At 31.3% G+C, this 19,363-nt stretch overlaps 2 protein-coding genes across 2 annotated transcripts; both read left to right on the top strand.

Annotated features, from left to right (window-relative positions):
• The first annotated feature begins 4,020 nt into the window (after positions 1-4,020).
• On the top strand, positions 4,021-5,962 carry LOC9324728 (adenylate isopentenyltransferase 1, chloroplastic). Its single transcript, XM_021033944.1, has one exon. It carries the CDS (start codon positions 4,431-4,433, stop codon positions 5,490-5,492), a length of 1,062 nt encoding a protein of 353 aa, XP_020889603.1. The 5' UTR covers positions 4,021-4,430; the 3' UTR covers positions 5,493-5,962.
• Positions 5,963-15,183: 9,221 nt separating this feature from the next.
• Positions 15,184-16,173, top strand: LOC9323248 (VQ motif-containing protein 8, chloroplastic). Its single transcript, XM_002888618.2, has one exon. It carries the CDS (start codon positions 15,512-15,514, stop codon positions 15,986-15,988), a length of 477 nt encoding a protein of 158 aa, XP_002888664.1. The 5' UTR covers positions 15,184-15,511; the 3' UTR covers positions 15,989-16,173.
• The last annotated feature ends 3,190 nt before the right edge of the window (positions 16,174-19,363 follow it).

Genomic DNA, 19,363 nt, shown 5'->3' with positions numbered 1-19,363 from the left:
TTAAAAAAAAAATTATAAGTACACAATTTGATAGACATCATCATAATGTTGTGTTTCCCTTGTAAACATTTGAAGAATTCAATTAGTTTATTGTATCTATAACATTTTTTCTTTTTATCTCATCTCTTTATTACGTCATGAGTAGGTACCTAAACCTCGTTCTCAGCTTTAAGCTTTAATAAATTATTACAAGACCCATCGTTCCATTTAACTTATATAATAAATTATTACATAGCAGCTTGTCGTATATAGATGGTACTATATCGTATTATCTATTTTGAAGCTGCTTGTCGTTTATTTTCAGCGTGCAACAAGTTTGGTAGAGTTTCCAAGAAAATAGTCGTCATTTTCTTTTTGTGACATTGTTAGTGGTAAATGATGATGCTATCTTAGCCGGTTACAGTCTTAGTGTCTTACTTATCAAGTATAACGTGGTAAGAGAACGACCTCGACGTAGGTAAAATGCATATCAGATATTAGACGGAATGTTATTTGATGTCTTTTGACTATTAAGGATGTTCATTACATCCATTTTTAATATTTTAAGATATATTTATTTTTGCCAAGAAATCATATTTTCGGATTGTATTTGGTTTTGATCTAGGATTCTCTTTCTTATTTATTTATTATTATTTGTAATTATTTTTCTTTATTATTAAAACGAGAAAAGAGAAACTATATTTTTGACTAAATAAATCCCTTGAATAAAAAAGAGACATATCTCTCAAGTTTTTTTTTTTTTTTTTTTTTCAGGTCCGTCAAAAGTCCGGTTCCTTCGCGAACGAAGTTCAGAATCAACTCTCAAGTTGACGACGATAAACCATTATAATAGTATTATGTGGGGGAAAAAAATTATAATAGTATTATTAATATTAGATTTAGATCTAAATCCTAATATCTCAGAATTTTTGAAGATTGTTCGTGCATTGCTGGAATAAGATCGAGAATGACCATTTCACTAAGCAATTGCGGTGCATGCATAGTCTTTTTTTTTTTGATAAACCCTATCGGTTATCCGGTCGGCCCCGGTAAAAACGCACCGAGGTGTTACATAGTGGACTGGTCCACTGTGTTAACGGTTAGACCCTTACGGGCTACCACTCTGCCTATCCCGAGTTTGGAATGCCTTCCGACTAAATGCCAGGAAGTAGTCAAGCCGCCTGCATTTCTGGCTACCAGATAAACCAATTGGGCCAAATTTCAACTGACAGACTTTCTAAAGAGATTGCACAACTTGATGGTTCTTTGTATTCGTTAGTTCACTATCTTCCTTAAATCATATTGTAGTCTTGCATTACATTTTTTTTTTGCCTTGCCTACTTTTATGTAGGCATTTCTTTTGTAAAAGCCTCAATTTTCATCTAATGAAATTTACATCTTTAGAAAAAGAAAAAAAAAGACTAGAAAATTTTAGAAATTTCAATTTATATTCAAATGATTTTTAATATATTGGTGGCTGATGATGATATAACAAAGATTATGGTGAAGTTTTTTCTGTCTACCTTGCCGAAATAAAAAAAAAACTTGATTTTCCGGACTAAGGTTAACCCACATCCAGAATTATGTCGACTATGTCCACATACGAAATTACGTTGTAAATTTTGATTTTATATAGCTCCGGAAAATCTCATATGAGAGTTCAAACAAATTTTCAGCATATGTAGACCGTAAATGTCACGATTCGCGATCTTTGACTACTACTAATTTAGACCAGTTGGACCAGTTTAGACAAGTTTTGGTTTTTCTATGTATGGATTAGCTGTTCAAGTCGTTGAATACGAAACCGATAACAAACCTTTGTCGAAATAAAAAGTCACCTATTTTTTTTCCTTTTTTGACTTCGAAAATAAAGTCAGAAATATAATAATCTGTTTATAAAATCAGATGGCTGACTGTTTTAATACATGCAATGATTATTGATTATTCTATAAGTTCAGTTCTAGCGCTACACTTTTTTGGACGTAAGTATAGTGTTTAACACTTTAACAATTATTATCTTCTAATTATTATATTAAAATGAAGTTATAAGGAATATATAATCTGTTTTCCATAAGAGACAAGACCTACGCACTTAATCATGATTAGAGCAACAGGTTAACATTAATTAGATACAGATACAATACAGGTCCGGATGATGAATGTACCGTTGAGTTGTGCTGAAGCCAAGTGGAGGCTTTGTCTACATTTTTCTTTGTCATTTACTCAAAATTATTTCTCAAGTTTTCTAATTATAGGGGTTCTTTCTAATAATTAATTTCTCCCCATATACCACTCTCGTCTTCCTAATGGGCAAATAATTTGAAATAAAAATGATGGAAAATAACACGGTTCTATTTTGAACCATGTTTTGAATATCTCTTATAGTGCCCCCTATCCATTTGAATCGGTGACATAAAGAAGACCCACTTTGGATCATTTTTTCATTTCATCTATAAACTAGAAACATTTTGAATCTTAGTCTAGTTGTATTTAGTGTCGGTTTATATCTTATAATAATTGATGATAATGTGGGTGAAAGAGAAAGTTTTTGTTAGTTAAATATATGGATAAGAAAACCTGATTAGCTTTAACAAATATTGTAGTTCTCTTATTGAATTAGAGAAGCCGTACGTTGACTTTGCAAAAACATTGGTGTACAGTTTATAAAATACTCCAATACTTTTCATATTTAATAATTAATGCACAAGGAGTAGCTAGCTACATGATAAAATACATCAACATCATAAGCCTACGACCGAACAAAAGGAACCATTTTGCTTCAACGTAAGCACCTATAGATTATTCCCATCGGTTATGTTTGTCTTCGTTGCATAGAATAAGCTTAATAACGAATTTCGCAGAAATAAGCAGTTGAAATGTGTTGTACGTACGTAATTATGGAGAGAAATAAAATGTGTAATATACATTCTTAGATGTGGACTTATTTACATGGTCTGATTTTTGGTCCGAGAAGATTAAAAACATGGTAAACTAGAAAGAAAAAACATGCAGTTCATGTGTCTTTATATAGTAAATTCAATTATTTTCATTAGTATCTATACTAAATCATCTTCGTGGTTCAGGATCCGGATGCTCTATGTCCAATTGTTGTTTGTTTGACATCGTGGATTGGTTACATGGTTCAATAACTTCAAAAATATTATATATATATATATATATATATATATATATATATATATATATATATATATATATATATATTCGGTGAATTGTGCAATTAATCCACGATTTTGCTATGCCAAACCGAGTTCCAATTGTCATACACATTAAGCAAATTTCAAATAAGACGATGAGGGATCCATCGAATGCAACTGGTAAAACCACACAGTAATTTACAACTTAATACCATAATCAAGGAGAGCGTTACACGAGCAACTCTCACAAACTGATATTCAAAGAACTTAATTTATGCTATATAAATGTTTTTATGTTAGTTACTATTTGTACTAAATCATTTCTCTTACATAAAATCCACTTATTAATTGTTTAACCATCCGTTTCGGATCTCACATCCACATTCGGTTTAATTAGAGAAAAAATGGTTTCATTGCTTCCAAATTAACATATGAAGACTATAGGGTGTGTGTAGAGTTTAAACAAAGAGGAAAAAACACAATTAAGAGTTTGTTAAGTGAGGCATGTGATGTTGTAATTCTCGCTAATCGCAATGGCCAATAAATCCTCTTCCCACGCGTCTCTTTTGCCACACCCTTCACTTGTTTTCCTCCCATTCTTCTTATACTCTTCCCACGTGCCGACACGTGGCATTAACATTTCATCTGCATTTTAAAAACCCAAAGCTATATTCCCAATTTTGCCATTTAGATGAGCTATCTATTTTTATCAGTAAATATAGCTTCTTCACTTTGTCCTTCTTCCTATTTTAAATGATAAACCACATTTGTGTGTTAAAAATAATAATAATGATGAAACACACATTGCAACCCAAAACAAAACAAAAATCTTTCAAACACATTATTTTATTTCCTTAAAATAAATGTCAGTAAAAAACAAATTAATCTTGGGATACCTGAAGAAAGAGTGATGTTTTATTTATTTTTTTGTCATCGTTTCCTCTTTGTTAATATCTAGGTTTCATTCACGTCTATAGGTATAATAACAAATGGTCCTTTAAAAGCTTTAAAAAATCAGAGAAAACGCTCTCTGGTTTTAATCATGCAACTGTGTTATTATAACAATTTTGTAACCTCAATTTCATGATTCATTTCTCCTCTAAAACCCTCTCCAAACCCAAAAGATAGTGACGCATTTGAGGTCAGCCACCACCTCCATTGAAGTGAAGAAGCTTGAGAAAGAGAAAGAGAGAGACAAAAAGAGAGATTATATTGTAGTGTGGTGCATCGTTTCAAAAACACACAACAAAAAGAACCGTACGAAACTTTTGTCTCTTTCCGTGTTGTTGTTAGCTAATGACAGAACTCAACTTCCTCCTCCTCCCAATAATCTCCGATCGCTTCACCACGACGACGACGTCACCGTCTTTCTCATCACATTCTTCTTCTCTTCTCTCTTTCACCAAACGGAGACGAAAACACCAACCTTTAGTATCATCCATACGCATGGAACAGTCACAGTCACAAAATCGAAAAGACAAAGTCGTCGTCATTTTAGGAGCCACCGGCGCCGGAAAATCAAGACTTTCCGTCGATCTCGCCACTCGTTTTCCTTCAGAGATCATAAACTCCGATAAAATCCAAGTCTACGAAGGATTAGAGATCACAACGAATCAGATTACGTTACCAGACCGTCGCGGCGTTCCTCACCATCTCCTCGGCGTTTTAAACCCCGAACACGGTGAACTCACCGCCGGAGAGTTTCGCTCCGCCGCTTCAAATGTCGTCAAAGAGATAACCACTCGTCAAAAGCTTCCGATAATCGCCGGTGGATCTAACTCTTTCGTTCACGCAGTCTTAGCTCAACGATTCGACCCAAAGATCGATCCTTTTTCTTCCGGGTCGGGTTTAATCAGCTCCGATTTGCGTTACAAGTGTTGTTTCATCTGGGTCGATGTATCGGAGACTGTACTTTACGATTATCTTCTCAAAAGAGTCGACGAAATGATGGATTCAGGTATGTTCGAAGAGCTATCTGGATTCTACGACCCGGTTAAATCCGGTTTAAAACCCCGGTTTGGGATTCGGAAAGCTATAGGTGTACCGGAGTTTGACGGTTACTTCAAAGAGTATCCACCGGAGAAGATGATAAAGTGGGACGATGCTTTAAGAAAAGCGGCGTACGATAAGGCGGTGGAGGATATCAAAAGGAACACGTGGACGTTAGCGAAGAGACAGATAAAGAAGATAGAGATGCTAAAAGACGCTGGTTGGGAAATAGAAAGAGTTGATGCAACGGCGTCGTTTAAAGCGGTGATGATGAAGAGTTCGTCGGAGAAGAAGTGGAGAGAGATTTGGGAAGAGCAAGTGTTGGAGCCAAGCGTAAAGATTGTGAACCGGCATTTGGTGGAAGATTAGGTTTTTTTTTTTGTTTTTCCAGCTATTTTACAGCTCATTTTTGGGAACTATTTTTGAAATAATAAAATTGGAAGAAAAAAAAGACATTTTTTTGCTGTTGTTTGGTTTTATTCTAGAAAAAACATAGAACACATATGTCCATTTTTAGTCCTTAAAAAAACTAAATCGATGGGAAATATTTTTCAATGTTTGAAAAAAGTAATTTAGTAGTAACAGTTTCTTGTTTTTTTGTGTAATGTGTACCATATATTTTTTCAAAAGTTATAATTTTGATTTAAAGTTTTGATCGTTAGGAAAATTAGGAGCTCTTTTTTCCTTGTTTGTTTGTTGTAGTCTGCAGAAATGTTGTGTATTGAGAAGAAAGCAACGGCATGGAGAGAGAGTGTTTGCATTTGGCGTCAGAACAAATAAAACCTTTTTGTATATATATTTTTTTTGATAGAGTTCTTGTATTTTTTGTTATTGTATAAAATGTATACTATTTCTATTCTTTGGAAACGGAAGTCGAGGTTTTGAAAGCTCAATATCCGGCTCGATGAGACATGAGTCATCATTTCGTTTTATGTTTCTTGACAAATGACAACAAATTAAAGTCGTAACGGAAATGAAAATTCAATTTTGCAAAGAAACATATTTACGACATTTATTTTCATTTTTATAACGAATCTTATTTGTTGTATCTTATTCAATGCCAAGATTAAAGGAAAAGTTAATGAATATTCAGTTTTGTTCCAAAATTAAAGTTTTTCTTCGTTACTTCGTTTAATAAAAATCTCCACCTTGACAATAGCAACTTGATTGTCCATGACTCTACGTGTTTATTTTTTTTTTTTTTTGTCGTCCGAAATTAATTAGAGCTCAAAAAAAACCATTTATGGGAAATGTTGTTTACAAATATGATATGGAGCGGTTCTGTACGAATTTTTGTGCCAGATGATCCGCTTTTACATTAGCATTACAAGAAATTAAAGATAAAGAGAAAGATGAGAATTTTTCCTTGTCGCTCTGAAATTCCTCCAAGTACACTGAAAACGCCGACCATTCGGTTGGAGAAGATATCATCTTCACCAGATCAAAACAGTGTTTAAATTATAGTATGATATAATTTTTGTGGATCAAAAAAATAAAAAGGTTTGTGGATCATATGTACGGAGACAAATAATTCATAATTAAAATGAGTAACATGTAGAAATTACAATAATTAAGTAAACATGTTTTATTGGTATTCTATAACATGTTGTGTATCTATATTAAAACAAATTGGATTAGCACCATACTTAACTACATTTGTAAATATATGTAATCTTAGATTTTATAGAAAAAATGTTTTAATAAATTTCAGAATAAACATAAAGTTAGTCATTACTCATTAGTAGTAAAAATAGTTTGTAGACTGAAAACCACCATCTTATCAAGAAGAAACTGAAAATGAACCATCAAATATAGCTTATAACTACATAAAAAGTTGCCTAGACGTCCTGAATGTCTAATTGAATTGACTACGTAGGATGCTTAACCGGTGGTTTTGGAGGCCAACATAATCCTATGCCGTCTAAAAACGAGTTTTTCTGTTTCGTTTTATGTTTACATTATTATTTTATACACTTTTAGTTTAGCATTATATAACAAAATAATTTTAAGAATACAGGAACTGATGTCAAAAAAGGAAAAGGCAAAACACGAATGGTTTCTCATTCATACATTTCATTTTGAGTTAACTAAAATAGATAAGCCATAATCTTCTAAAATTATTTTAGAAACTAGCTAGCAAAATGTATTAATTTGCATTATCTAAATTTGAAGAAAACAGAATGTTGCAACCTGAGCCGCAAGGAGTTTTTAGATTCAGACAGCCCCACGAACTTCTTTGAAGTCAGATTTGACAACTCATACTAATCAAAACGAAATCCTCCAAATCTTAAAAGACAATCTTAGATAGATTTTATTCGACTAGTTTTCAATGATCTCTGTAATGATTTGTTTGGACTTTAAAACACCCTTTTTGGTCCAAGTTATTATTATAAAAGTATTTTAGGTTCAATTAAATCTTCATCATAACAGACATAACGAGCTGCTGGATTCTTTATACAACTCCCCACACGATATTTTGTTCCACATCTAGTTAGCCGTGGATCTATAAGCTCTCATCACAAAGATATTGATTCTTGAGTTTCAAGTGCATGCACCACGTATAAACAATTCGTAACTAAAACATAAGATTTATGGAACAAAATTTGTAATAGAAGATCATTTTTTGTGAAAACTACACGTGGTTGGTACGGTGGTCTTGGTTTAGAACCAAGAACTTTAAACTCGTCTTATTTTTGTGTTTAGTTAGTGTTTTAGATGTATGTAAAACTACACTGCGATACAAAGTATATTTCCTCCATTAAAGATCAATATTATTTCCATCGATCTCTATCACTCATTTATTATTCTCTCGTTGTTCACCATTGTTGTTTGAAGTTTCATAAAGGCGTCATAATTTGTGACAGAACTTGATCAGAAAACAAAGACAATAATATTGGCACGTAAACTGTAGACTGCAGAAGTTGCTATCAAAACTTTTTACCATTGATATAGGTGTGGTCAACAACGCTTTATATACAATTATTTATTTCATTCAAATCTAAGGAAAATGATATATATGTACCTAGCTAACTCATAGATATCTCCTCTCATGTATAATTGAATGTTAGATTGTGTATTGTCCGTAGTGTAAATTTGGAGGTGGTCCCATACTCCCATCTGTTTGAGTATATTTCAATTGGTTTACAACTATATATTTCAATTGGCAGATTTTTTTGTCAATTTTTTTTTTTGCAAATGTAACACTGGATTTTTTTTTCCTACTGAATAGAATAAAAACTTTAAAAAGATGAAATCGAAATTTAAAGAACTAGAAAGCAAGACTTATGTAAAAGCGTTAATCTAAACTACTATGCGAAAATTTAATCATAACGGTGGTTTTGCCAAAATTTAATAGAGATTTTTTTTTTGATATTTAGAGATTATTATGAATAAATTTTTTCGATGAGAAAAATCCCCTTCATATGATGTTAGCATTTTTTTTTGTGTGGTATCTTCAGTTACACTCACCCCAAACATGGTATAATGTACTATAGAAAGCAGATAACTAATGGCATTTTTTTTTTTTGTCAAACACGCCTAATGGCATTCTATCATGTTTTTCTACAAGCAAAGCATGTAGCTTAGCGTAATGAAGTAATGATATTTCAAATGAATAATAATCCATCGAGCCTCAAAATTGGAGAGCTTTTTTAACTAAAAATTTGTTAAGTCTTTTTTACTATTAATATTTTCTGTAGGATTTTTAAAAATATTTTCTGGGCTTTTCAATTGTTTTTGAAATACAAACTCATTATTGTCTTTAATACAAACTCATTATTATCTTTAATACTGAAATTCTGATTTAATGTGATTAAAAATATTGTGGGCTTTTCAGTTGTTTTTGAAATTTGAAAACATTATATGAAGTGTTGATGTGATTTCATTAATATTATTATTATTTATACTTTTTAAGTTTTGCGTAGGGTACCGAAATATGTCAGACTGGCACTGTTCAGAGGTTTGTTAAGAATATAAGAGAGATTATATGGGATAATAATATGAGATTAGCTACTAGGTGAATCAAATTTCAGGATTGTTGTGTTTTAAAATGTTCATGGTTTAAAGGTCCGGATCTATGACACTACATATTAAGAAATAAAACAAGAGCTTTTTTTCAAAGAAACAAGAAGAAGTAAAATCTCTGTAATTGAAATTAACAGTTTGATGACATCGAATTGTTTACCTGATCTCGCCATATCATATCACAAATCCAATTTGAAAGGAAGATTCTCTTTATCCCCAAACTGTGTAAATGCATGCAAATGACAGCTTTGCATCAAATGAAAATATAATTTTATCAAACTCTATAAGATTATTTGCTGTTTGTTCAAATACAATAAGGTTTACGAATCAAAGTACATGGTTCTTTGTACCTTTTTCAATCAGTCTACTGTTCTTCTATATTTTTATATACAAATATTCTTTGTACATTTCAGCATATTTAATTTTATCAAACTTAAAAAGTCAAAACACAATGTCAAAAAGGATAAAATAACTAAACGTCAAACTTTGAACACATGCTATAACTAATGAATTTATTGACAACTAATTATGGCATGCATGGTATGGTCGAGATGGTTTGTACACAATATAATGGTCCAGTTCGTTGCAGAACATACAAAGTCCCTTTAACCATCTCTCGTCAAACTATTCCCATGAAATTCTCCGATGAAGCATTTTTATTCGCAAACCCAACGTTTCCGCAGTTTCACGAACCACATCTTCTTCCACCTTCGTCATAGCTCTTGTTTCCTCCATTGATTCCGAGAATCGTAAGGCTCTGATACCTTTGTTACAATAAAACCAGACCACAACACACTCCAATTGATTCAAAGACCAAATCAACAAGAATCCAACGTTCGTGTATATCTTCATCAAAATATTAATTAACAATACAAATAAAATTATTCATTGCCGTCATGAAGTGTTGTGTTCAATTTCGGTAATTAGTAATGGACCTATGCGAAGAAAGAATAATATAGCTAAATTTAGAACTAAGATCAACACAAAAAAGTTCGTATATGATGAGAAAGTAAAAACATAAATATATTGCTTTTTAAGTTCGAAATCAGTTGAACTATATATGTGTTGATCAAATTTTTAACCACCATGTCAATAGATATCACAAATATAATTTCCAGTGTGTTTTCCTTTATATTTACAAGTGGACCTCCAAAACTCCCTTAATAAGAGTAAAATGTATTAAAGTCAACATAATTTAAAAGAAGACCTCCAAAATCACCTCCTTCAAAGTACAATCAGGTTGGAAAAATTGTTTACATTATTGTTTTTTTTTTTTTTTTTTTTGTCAACGTTTACATTATTGTTTCTCATCCAATTTCAAGTTTTTGCGATTAACACAGTTGTAAACTACAAATATGAGGGAAAATACCAAACACAACTTGAAAATTAAAAAATCAAGAAAATAAAAATTACTTGATATTATAATTGTTGGCAAAATATAGAGCAATACCCACATACAAAACTCAGTTTCCAACACGACATTCTATAAAACTCTGAATTTAGCCGGAGAGAATGATATGTTAGCATTTAAGTTACGAGGAAACCCTATTTTAACTACCGAAAAGTCATAGTCAGAAGTTACTCCCCTGAAGCCCTGAAGCCCTGAAGCCCTGAACACTATGCTATCATTCAATGTTACCATCACTTATTATTTCAAATACAAATATATATTCATAAAATAATACTATCTAGAAATCTGAATACACAAAAATTTCAACGTTTTTTTAGAGAAACTAATATTTAAATTTTTTAAAAAGACACATATATGTTTATTAAAAATAGAAAATTACATCTTTGCACAAACAAGTATTAAAGTTATATCAGTAAATATGTTAGGGTATTTTCTTAAATAAATTATTCGTTAAAAAAATGTAGATCAGAAGATTGTTACCTTTTAATTTTTGTCTTCATTGATATTTTGGTTTTAACTTTGAGTTTACCCTCGTTGAAAACAACATAGAGCATGTGATGATCGTGCCTACCCTCTAGAGCAAGGGATAAATGATAAAATCATGCAATTGGGAAGATATTTTGATTCTCCTATCATATGCTAACTATATTTTGTTTATCTTAGTTACAAAGTTAGCTGACCTAAAGAGCAAGGAGAAATGATTGTGGGGCTAATATGAAATTTCTCCCCTACGCATTTTTCATGATCTGGACAGCATAGATGCAAGAAGAATACACATATATAAAAATATATGAAATCTAAGTAGAAGAATTGATTCACAACAATAAAATTTCCATGCCTTTCATACCAATATGGAAATCCAAGAGTTTAATATCATACTCAGTTGGTTTAGGAGGAAAGACTTTTTTCTTATACTCCCTCCGTTTCACAAAGAGTGTCGTTTTAAGGTTTTATTTTTGTTTCACAAAGAGTGTCGTTTTAGGTTTTCAATGCAAAATTTAATGATTTTTTATGTTTTATGACTATTAGTATTCTGCAGATGGTTTTATTATTGGGCAGATTGTGTTTAAGTATATAGGTAATGATGTTTTTGTTTAGAAAAAACAAAAAATTTAATGTTTTCTTAATCTGTGTGCAAAACTCTAAAACGACACTCTTTGTGAAACAGAGGGAGTATATTTTTTTATTTTTATATTTTGGCATCATCTCGGCGATCAAAGAGACTCTTTTCTTATAAGTACGGTAAAAATAGAACAATAAATTATGATTTTAATGAGTTAACATGGAATCGTGAGAAACAAGGAAGACCATTGCGGTGTATCGTGTACTGGCACTTTTTTTTTTACATAGTTTTTCTTTATATTACATGATTTATTATTTTTCCTATAAAGAGAAAAATATGATGAATTTAAAAACACCTCGCGAGTATGTTAATGTCTAACCAAACATCCACACATATTTTGTTTAGGTAATGAAAACCAATTAACAAATACTCCCTCTGTTCCTAGATATTTGATGTTCTAGAGTTTTAGTTTGTTCCACAAAGTTTGATTTTTTAGGTTTTTGTTTTATTTTTTATTGATTAAAATTAATATATAGTAAACTTCAAGACGTAATGATTAATTGTTTTCTAATACTATTGGTTCAAAGTTATTAAAAAATATTTAGTATAAAAAAGTAATTGACAAATAATTAAACAATAATTGCTTCTTAATATATGTGAAAACTCTAGAACATCAATTTTTTAAGAACAGAGAGAGTAAAAAATAGTGCAATAAACACAAATGTGTATCGTGAAACAAGAAACTGACATGCGTGATCATATGTTCTTATTGACCAAAGGAAAATGTTGTTGCTTGAAGCAAAATAGAAAATGTTTAAGAAATAAGTTAATTTTAATGCATACTCCCTCCGTTCCTGAAAGTTTGATGTTTTAGTGTTTTAGGTTTGTTTCACAAATATTGATTTTCTATCTTTTTATTTTATTTTTTATTAATTGATATTAACAAATCGTAGATTTCAAAGCGTAATGATTACAAATAATTAACTGTTTTAGATTACTATTGGTTCATACATTATTAAAAATATTTAATAAAAATAAAAAATTATTAAATGATTAAATCATAATTATTTTTTAATATATGTGTAAACTTTAAAACATCAAATTTTCAGGAATAGAAGAAATATTAAAATAACAAGGAAATGTAAGTACAAATGTAATAAGGGACAACGAACAGACCAAAAAGACAAACAAACAGTAGATGGGAGAGATCCGAGGTGTGTAAGAATTGAAATAAGGCCAAAATTCATTGAAAATTGAATCATTCGTTCATGTATTAATTTATTTGAGTTTTTCTTTCCCGAAGCATATAATAATTTGGTTCCATTAAATATGACAGTGCCTAAACAACAACAATAGGCACAGTTTAGATCCAAATGTTAGCTACATGATGCAATAGTACGCGTGCGGTTTACGCGTGATCCTATAATCTCGAGGTCTCAACTTTTCCAATTATTTTTTCTTAACTTTTTTTGCTAAGAAACTTTTCCAATTTAAGACTGTTCTTTTGAGAGTCGCACGATCTCTCCGACGACACCTTTTTAAAGAAGCGAGCGACTCATTAATTCAAGGAAGAAGTCACCGGCGACAGTCGCTGATTCATAATAAAGCTTTAGTGTGGTGTCGCTGTTATTTTCGGCGACTCCGAAATCATGAAATTTGGAGTCGCAACGATAGGATGAATTGAAGATACAAGGGAGATGAAAGAGAGATAAAACCTTTTTTTTTAGTCGCCGGTCTCTGTCACAGCGTCTCTGCAACGAACAGGGTCTATTACGCTCCATGTTTTTGGCTTATGACTTGTTTTGCTCTTTGCTTCGGGCTTTAGTTTGTGCAAATATGTTTTACTTCATCCTACCTAATGATATTTGGGCTCGTTTTTGGGCTTACCAGGATTACTAATGTTACAAGCTTATATTGTAACAAGATTTTGTTGATACATATTGTGGCATCAAATGGAGATTCTAGTTAAAAACTCACTAGAAAAAATTCGAATCAAAAAACTGTTTAGAAATAACAAAAAAAAAAAACTAAAAAAGTTCAATATCTAAGCTTAATGAAAAAGGACTATAAGAGGTTTTGAGAGTTTTGGCCTTTTGGGGTTGACTCAGATTTTTTTATTTGTTTAGTGTGAGTTAAGAAAGTAAATCAGAATCTATGTATGTATGTAAGTACAACTAGTGAAGATAGTTGCTAGGCATAAGTGTTTGACGAGATCGATGTACTCTTCATCTTGTTTTGAGATGAACGAGTACTTGTAAATCTTTGTGACTATTTTATTAATTTTAAATTTCTTAAATAGATTCATCATTCATGTAATATTCCACATAAAAATAGAGACAAAATATGTATCTTTGGAATAAATTGAGTTTGGCTTTGTTCTTACCAAGAAGATTTAGATTCTTCTCCGATCTGAACCATTGAAGTTATACTATATATGTGTCGTTCAGCCTCTTAAACCAAAATCAGGTTATATGTTAAGCCAAGAAGGCTGGATTTTTTTGTTTTCTTTTCTTTTCAATAACATGCTTTCTAATAATATAAATCCATATAAATGACACAACAATGTACAAATAAAAAACCACTAAGCAAAAAGGGAAAAGAGGCTGACCTTGTTTTCACTCTTGTTATTCCACAACAACTATGTTGGTTTAGTAATGGAAACTTTAAGGCTATAGACTTTTGAATTTTGATAAACAATTAGTGTTTTACAAGTCGTCTTCGAATTCTCATGGTACATGTACACATTATATCTATATCATATACTTTATTTAATCACGTGGACAAAAACTTATGATTTGTATAGTTGTAGTTAAAAACCCGTATGGAAGAACCCTACTTGTTACTATTGTCATTGAATAATGAATCCTTGATAATGAAATTTATCAAAAGTTAATCGAAGAATTTTGGCCGAAACTCATACATCTTCTCATCGTAAACATTTATCTTCCTTCCAAGCGGCAATCGAATCAGGGCTCAAAGACACACATGAAATATGTAAGTGCATTTTTATAGTATAGATGTACAAGAAGCTCAATTAGCCGATAGAGCAAAAGTCAAATTCTGTCTAAAACCAGATTAAAATTTTACATTTCCCAATTGCAAAAGAAAAATAATCTGTTGTTTACTTATTTTCTACAGATGTATGTATTAAATAGACAAAACAATGACAATGATAATCATTATAATACCCAGCAATTTGGGAAAAAGATTAATGGTTTCAGCTGCCTGTAAGTGGGTTTAATTATTTATTTTAATTTATAAAAAGCCGATAGTTTTGAACTTTTTAAAAATTTCTTATTACGTAAAAGGAGAGAAGTAAAGCCATTTCAACCATCTGCAGCCAACCTTGCATGGTCACAACCAGTAATATTCAAACATGAACAAATATGAAGAACTCTCCACCAAAATAATATAAAAATTTATTTTTGGATACAATCGTGCATTTCTGAAATAACTAAAAATCGACTGAATTATATTTTTAAAAATCAGAGGTTTCGAAAAAATTGCAAAGGAGAAATACAGATTTTGGAGAAATGTTTTGAAATTTCATCAAAAAAAAATTGCAATTTAAAAAAAGAAGAGAAATATGTGAATTTCAACCCATGAATTTTTGATGTGTCAGAAACTATTAATAAACAGGATTATACCTGAGGCATGTTATAATACTATTCAACGACAACAACCGTTTTACTACAAAACTAGTATAATCGTAAATAAAGTCAACGGTCAGAATAGTTGGCTGCAATAAAATACGATTTATTTATTTTTAACCATACTTACACGCAAATATACAATTCTACATATATACGTATTATATCAACAAAGATCTCCGTTTATTTTCAAAGCTTTCTTGATCTTTAATTCTCCATACTCTTGATATATTTACCTACCATGATTCCAACAAGATGCAATGAGATCAACGGCTCACGTCCTCCGTCGCTAAAACTCGCCGGAGAATCCCACACCATCAAGAAAACGACGTCGTGTAAGTCGAGGCCACGGCCACATAGCCGGGCCTCTCCAGTAATCATTTACGCGCATTCTCCGAAAGTGATCCACACGCGTGCCGAAGACTTCATGGCCTTGGTTCAAAGGCTCACGGGTCTAGATGAGATTATTAGACGGAACCCTAACGACGTCAGCGAATCGTCCTCTTCTGTGGTGACGGAAGAGGGCCAAGAGGCTAACGTCGGTGATGACAACACGGCGGCTCCGTTTAGTCAGGAGAGAACACAACGACAAAAGTTAACTGATATGCCATTGTTCACACCGAGCTCGATGACGTTGTTTGGTTCTCCAAATCAACTTATGTACATGTCACCGAACCGGACCGATTCATTTCGACCCTTGGTTTTTAAGTTCGAATAAGTCTTCCCTATAAAATATGCTTCTCTATTTTCGTTTTATATGTATACTTTAGTTTGTTCATTAATTCGTTCGTTCATAAGTTGTTTCACTTAGTCGTGATTAGTTGGTGTAAATGTCACTTACATTTATGAACCAGAAGCAATGTCACTTAATTAAGGGTTTACGAGATGTTCTTTTTACATAAATCCTTCCATAAATCCAATGGAATTTGTTTTTAAATGTCATTTTTAAACCAATTGCAAAAATTAGCGTTTGATTTTAGACATTTTTTTGTTTTTTTTTAAGGATATTCCATCTCACTGCCGTGTTATTAAAACGTTGTGAATATAGGTAAGGAGATTCCATCAAAATATTTTATACTAATATTCTTTTGTTCAAACCGGTTGCGTCCATGATTAACTTGACACAAACGGTTCGGTTGTCAACAGTTTATATGATCTTCATAAGAAAATAGTCACACTTGCAAACTCCATTGGAGGGATCGGAACTAATCCGACCGGTTGCGATTCCGATTCCACCGTCAGGGAAAATGGCTGATATGAATCCTTAACAAGAAAACCCCGGCTACAACGTGTGGGCTTCCACAAAATATTTGAAGACAAAAAATCCATTATTGGGCTTCGTATTAAAATGGGCTTCAGGCTCATCTTAGAAAGCAATAATCCGTTTTTCTGATGACGGTCCATCTTAACAAATCTTTTAGGAAGTTTTCTAATTTTCTTTTTTTTTTTTTTTTTTTTTTTTTTTTTTTTTTTTTTTGACATCTTTGGATCGACAAGGCCCGATCCATATCTAATCCCTACCACGCGGGGTAATGCGACTTAGTGGAGTCGAACTCCGGTGGGGAAGGCGGAGTCAAGTGGACTTAACCACTTGACTAAAGGCACATCCCCAGAAAGTTTTCTAACTAAAAATGTAAAACTGAACATGGAAATTTTTAGTACCCTCTCAAAGGTAAACAGTAGTAGAAAATTTGGAAACAATGAAACCAAGTAGAAACTAATGGCATGTAATTAAAGCAATTTTTAAGTTTTATTCCAATAATCTATAAAGTAAAATATCCTTAATCTCAATCATTAACTTTTTATTTCTATGATACAATAAGATTCTCTTCTTTGTATAATACCTAGTTTTCTTCTTTATAAATATGCTAATTCATAATCTTTTTTTTGTTTGTTTGAAAAAAGCTATCTCAGAATCTTGGAATTAGGGAAAAAAAAAAAAAGAATGAAGAAGATGGAGTCTACGCATTTGGACATGATGATATATGTTCTTGTAATCTTTTTTCTTGCTGCTGGGGTAATATACGCCTTTGTGAAGCTGAAGCATAAGCCTGGTCAACAGGAAGAGATTAATTAAATTATAAAGTTATGTAATTTTTCTTCCTTTCTTATTAAAGCTGTTAGAGTGAAATTTAAAACTCTTTATATATTTTAACTGTGTTGCTCATATTACTATGGGGTTATCTATCTAAGACAGTTTTTAGTATGTTTGGATGGTTCAGCATTATATGATGGATCACATGACAATTCTGATTACATTAATAGCTTTATGAATTCAGGACTATACAGATGCACAACATAATGCTGAACATAAACCCTTCAAGGCAAAATTATAACATAGTTTGCATCATCCTGTCTTCATATAATTTTGTTACGTTCTGGGCCTCCTTGTTGAGCCCAATTGACTAATTAAAATATATATCTCTATTTTATATTTGTTATACATTATTTAATATAACTATGTTTTTCTTGATAAGAAATCATTCATGCTCACTATGAAATTTTTTTCCCACTATTGATTTACTTTTAGTTTTAGAGTTCCTCATCTACTTACAATTCTTGAATTTGTTTTCTTTTATCTTAGTCCACAAATCTACTTTTCTTAGTGACACTCCAATAGATAATTACATTCTCTCTTCAAATCTTCAATGAATCTTGACTCTAATTAAACAGCATGGTCTAGCTACATAAAATATTCCAAAAAAAAAAAAAGAAAAAAGTATTACGGAAAAAAGAGTCATGGAAAGGTTCATGAGATAGATGGAGTAACGATAAACCATTAAACTTGGTCAACTAGTTGGCCATCTATATTCGGTAATCTCATGGATTACGAAAATGTTACATGAGTATTAAATAAAATTGGAGCATAATTGGTTTAGCGGTTGAGAAAATTTTATGGTTTTAAACTTTAATTTTAATGTTAAGTTTTAAGTTTAGTTTCTTAAAAATGTATTTTTCTGCTATTTGGACACAGTTTCAAAAACAGTAGCTTGCAGCATGAATACTAGAGTTCGTATTAGAAAATTTTACACAACACTACAATACAAAATTATAGTTTTGTTTTACAAATAATTTATAATGGTTTTGTATATCCAGATCATAGACTCAGCTCAATTCTAAATGTACGTGTGTTACATTACATGTAGACGTAGTGACTATGTCTGTTGTGTAGAAAGAAAAAAATTGTTGTTGTTAAATTTTCTTTCGAATATGATAAAAATATGTAATAAACAAAATTAAAAAAAACTCCATCAGTTTTAATATAAATGTCACTTTGACATTTTCACCTTAAATTAAGAGACAAATTCAATTTTCATTATTAATATTATTAACTTTTAAAAATTAATCACTAGACCTTTTTAGAAAATCGACATATGTTCTATTTAACATTTTAGTTACATTTCAATATAGATAAGTTCAATATTTTCTGTTTTTTACACTGACATTTTACGGTTCAATTAGTCCGACTAGCCAGTCTTATTAGCCAGTCCGATACCGGGTTTTTATATCATTGTTGTAAATAAAAAAACAGAAAGCCATCCCAACTCGAAATCACTTTTCCAAACAACCCGATGATATCACTTATTTCTATGGAACACGAAACATACGTAACTAAAATGTAAAACTAGGGCTTTTTTTGTTAAATGCTTGAAGAGAGTTGTTTGCGTGAAAATGTGACCACCAGTGGCGGATGTACGTTATTATATGAAGGGGCAGATGCCACTGTTAAAATTTTGGAAATTAATAATATTTTAGAAGAGTTTTAATTATGCCACTGTTAACATATTATTTAATGCCCCCGTTACTTTGTTTTCGTTATACAGATCTGTTTTGTATGCAATATATTAAGATTGAAAGTTCATATTATACAATTATACAAGACAAAAAGCTCAATTTATTTTTATTTCTTTTGTTAACAAGCCTATATTCATTTTAATAAAACCAAGTTCAATAATTTTTATTTTTTCATTTGCATGTTTCTTTTTCTTTACTCTTTGGTAAATATAACTTTTAAATATTTATTAATTTTTAAAATCATTTAATAATATTGCCCCGGGTAAAATTAATTTCTGGATCCGCCACTGGTGACCAC

The sequence above is a fragment of the Arabidopsis lyrata genome (assembly GCF_000004255.2).
Source record: "Arabidopsis lyrata subsp. lyrata unplaced genomic scaffold ARALYscaffold_2, whole genome shotgun sequence".
NCBI lineage: Eukaryota > Viridiplantae > Streptophyta > Magnoliopsida > Brassicales > Brassicaceae > Arabidopsis > Arabidopsis lyrata.
This window is presented reverse-complemented; position numbering and strand designations above follow the sequence as displayed.

Excerpts from the sequence above, each read along its gene's own strand:
- LOC9324728 (XM_021033944.1), top strand. The coding sequence starts at position 4,431 with ATGACAGAACTCAACTTCCTCCTCCTCCCAATAATCTCCGATCGCTTC.
- LOC9323248 (XM_002888618.2), top strand. The coding sequence starts at position 15,512 with ATGATTCCAACAAGATGCAATGAGATCAACGGCTCACGTCCTCCGTCG.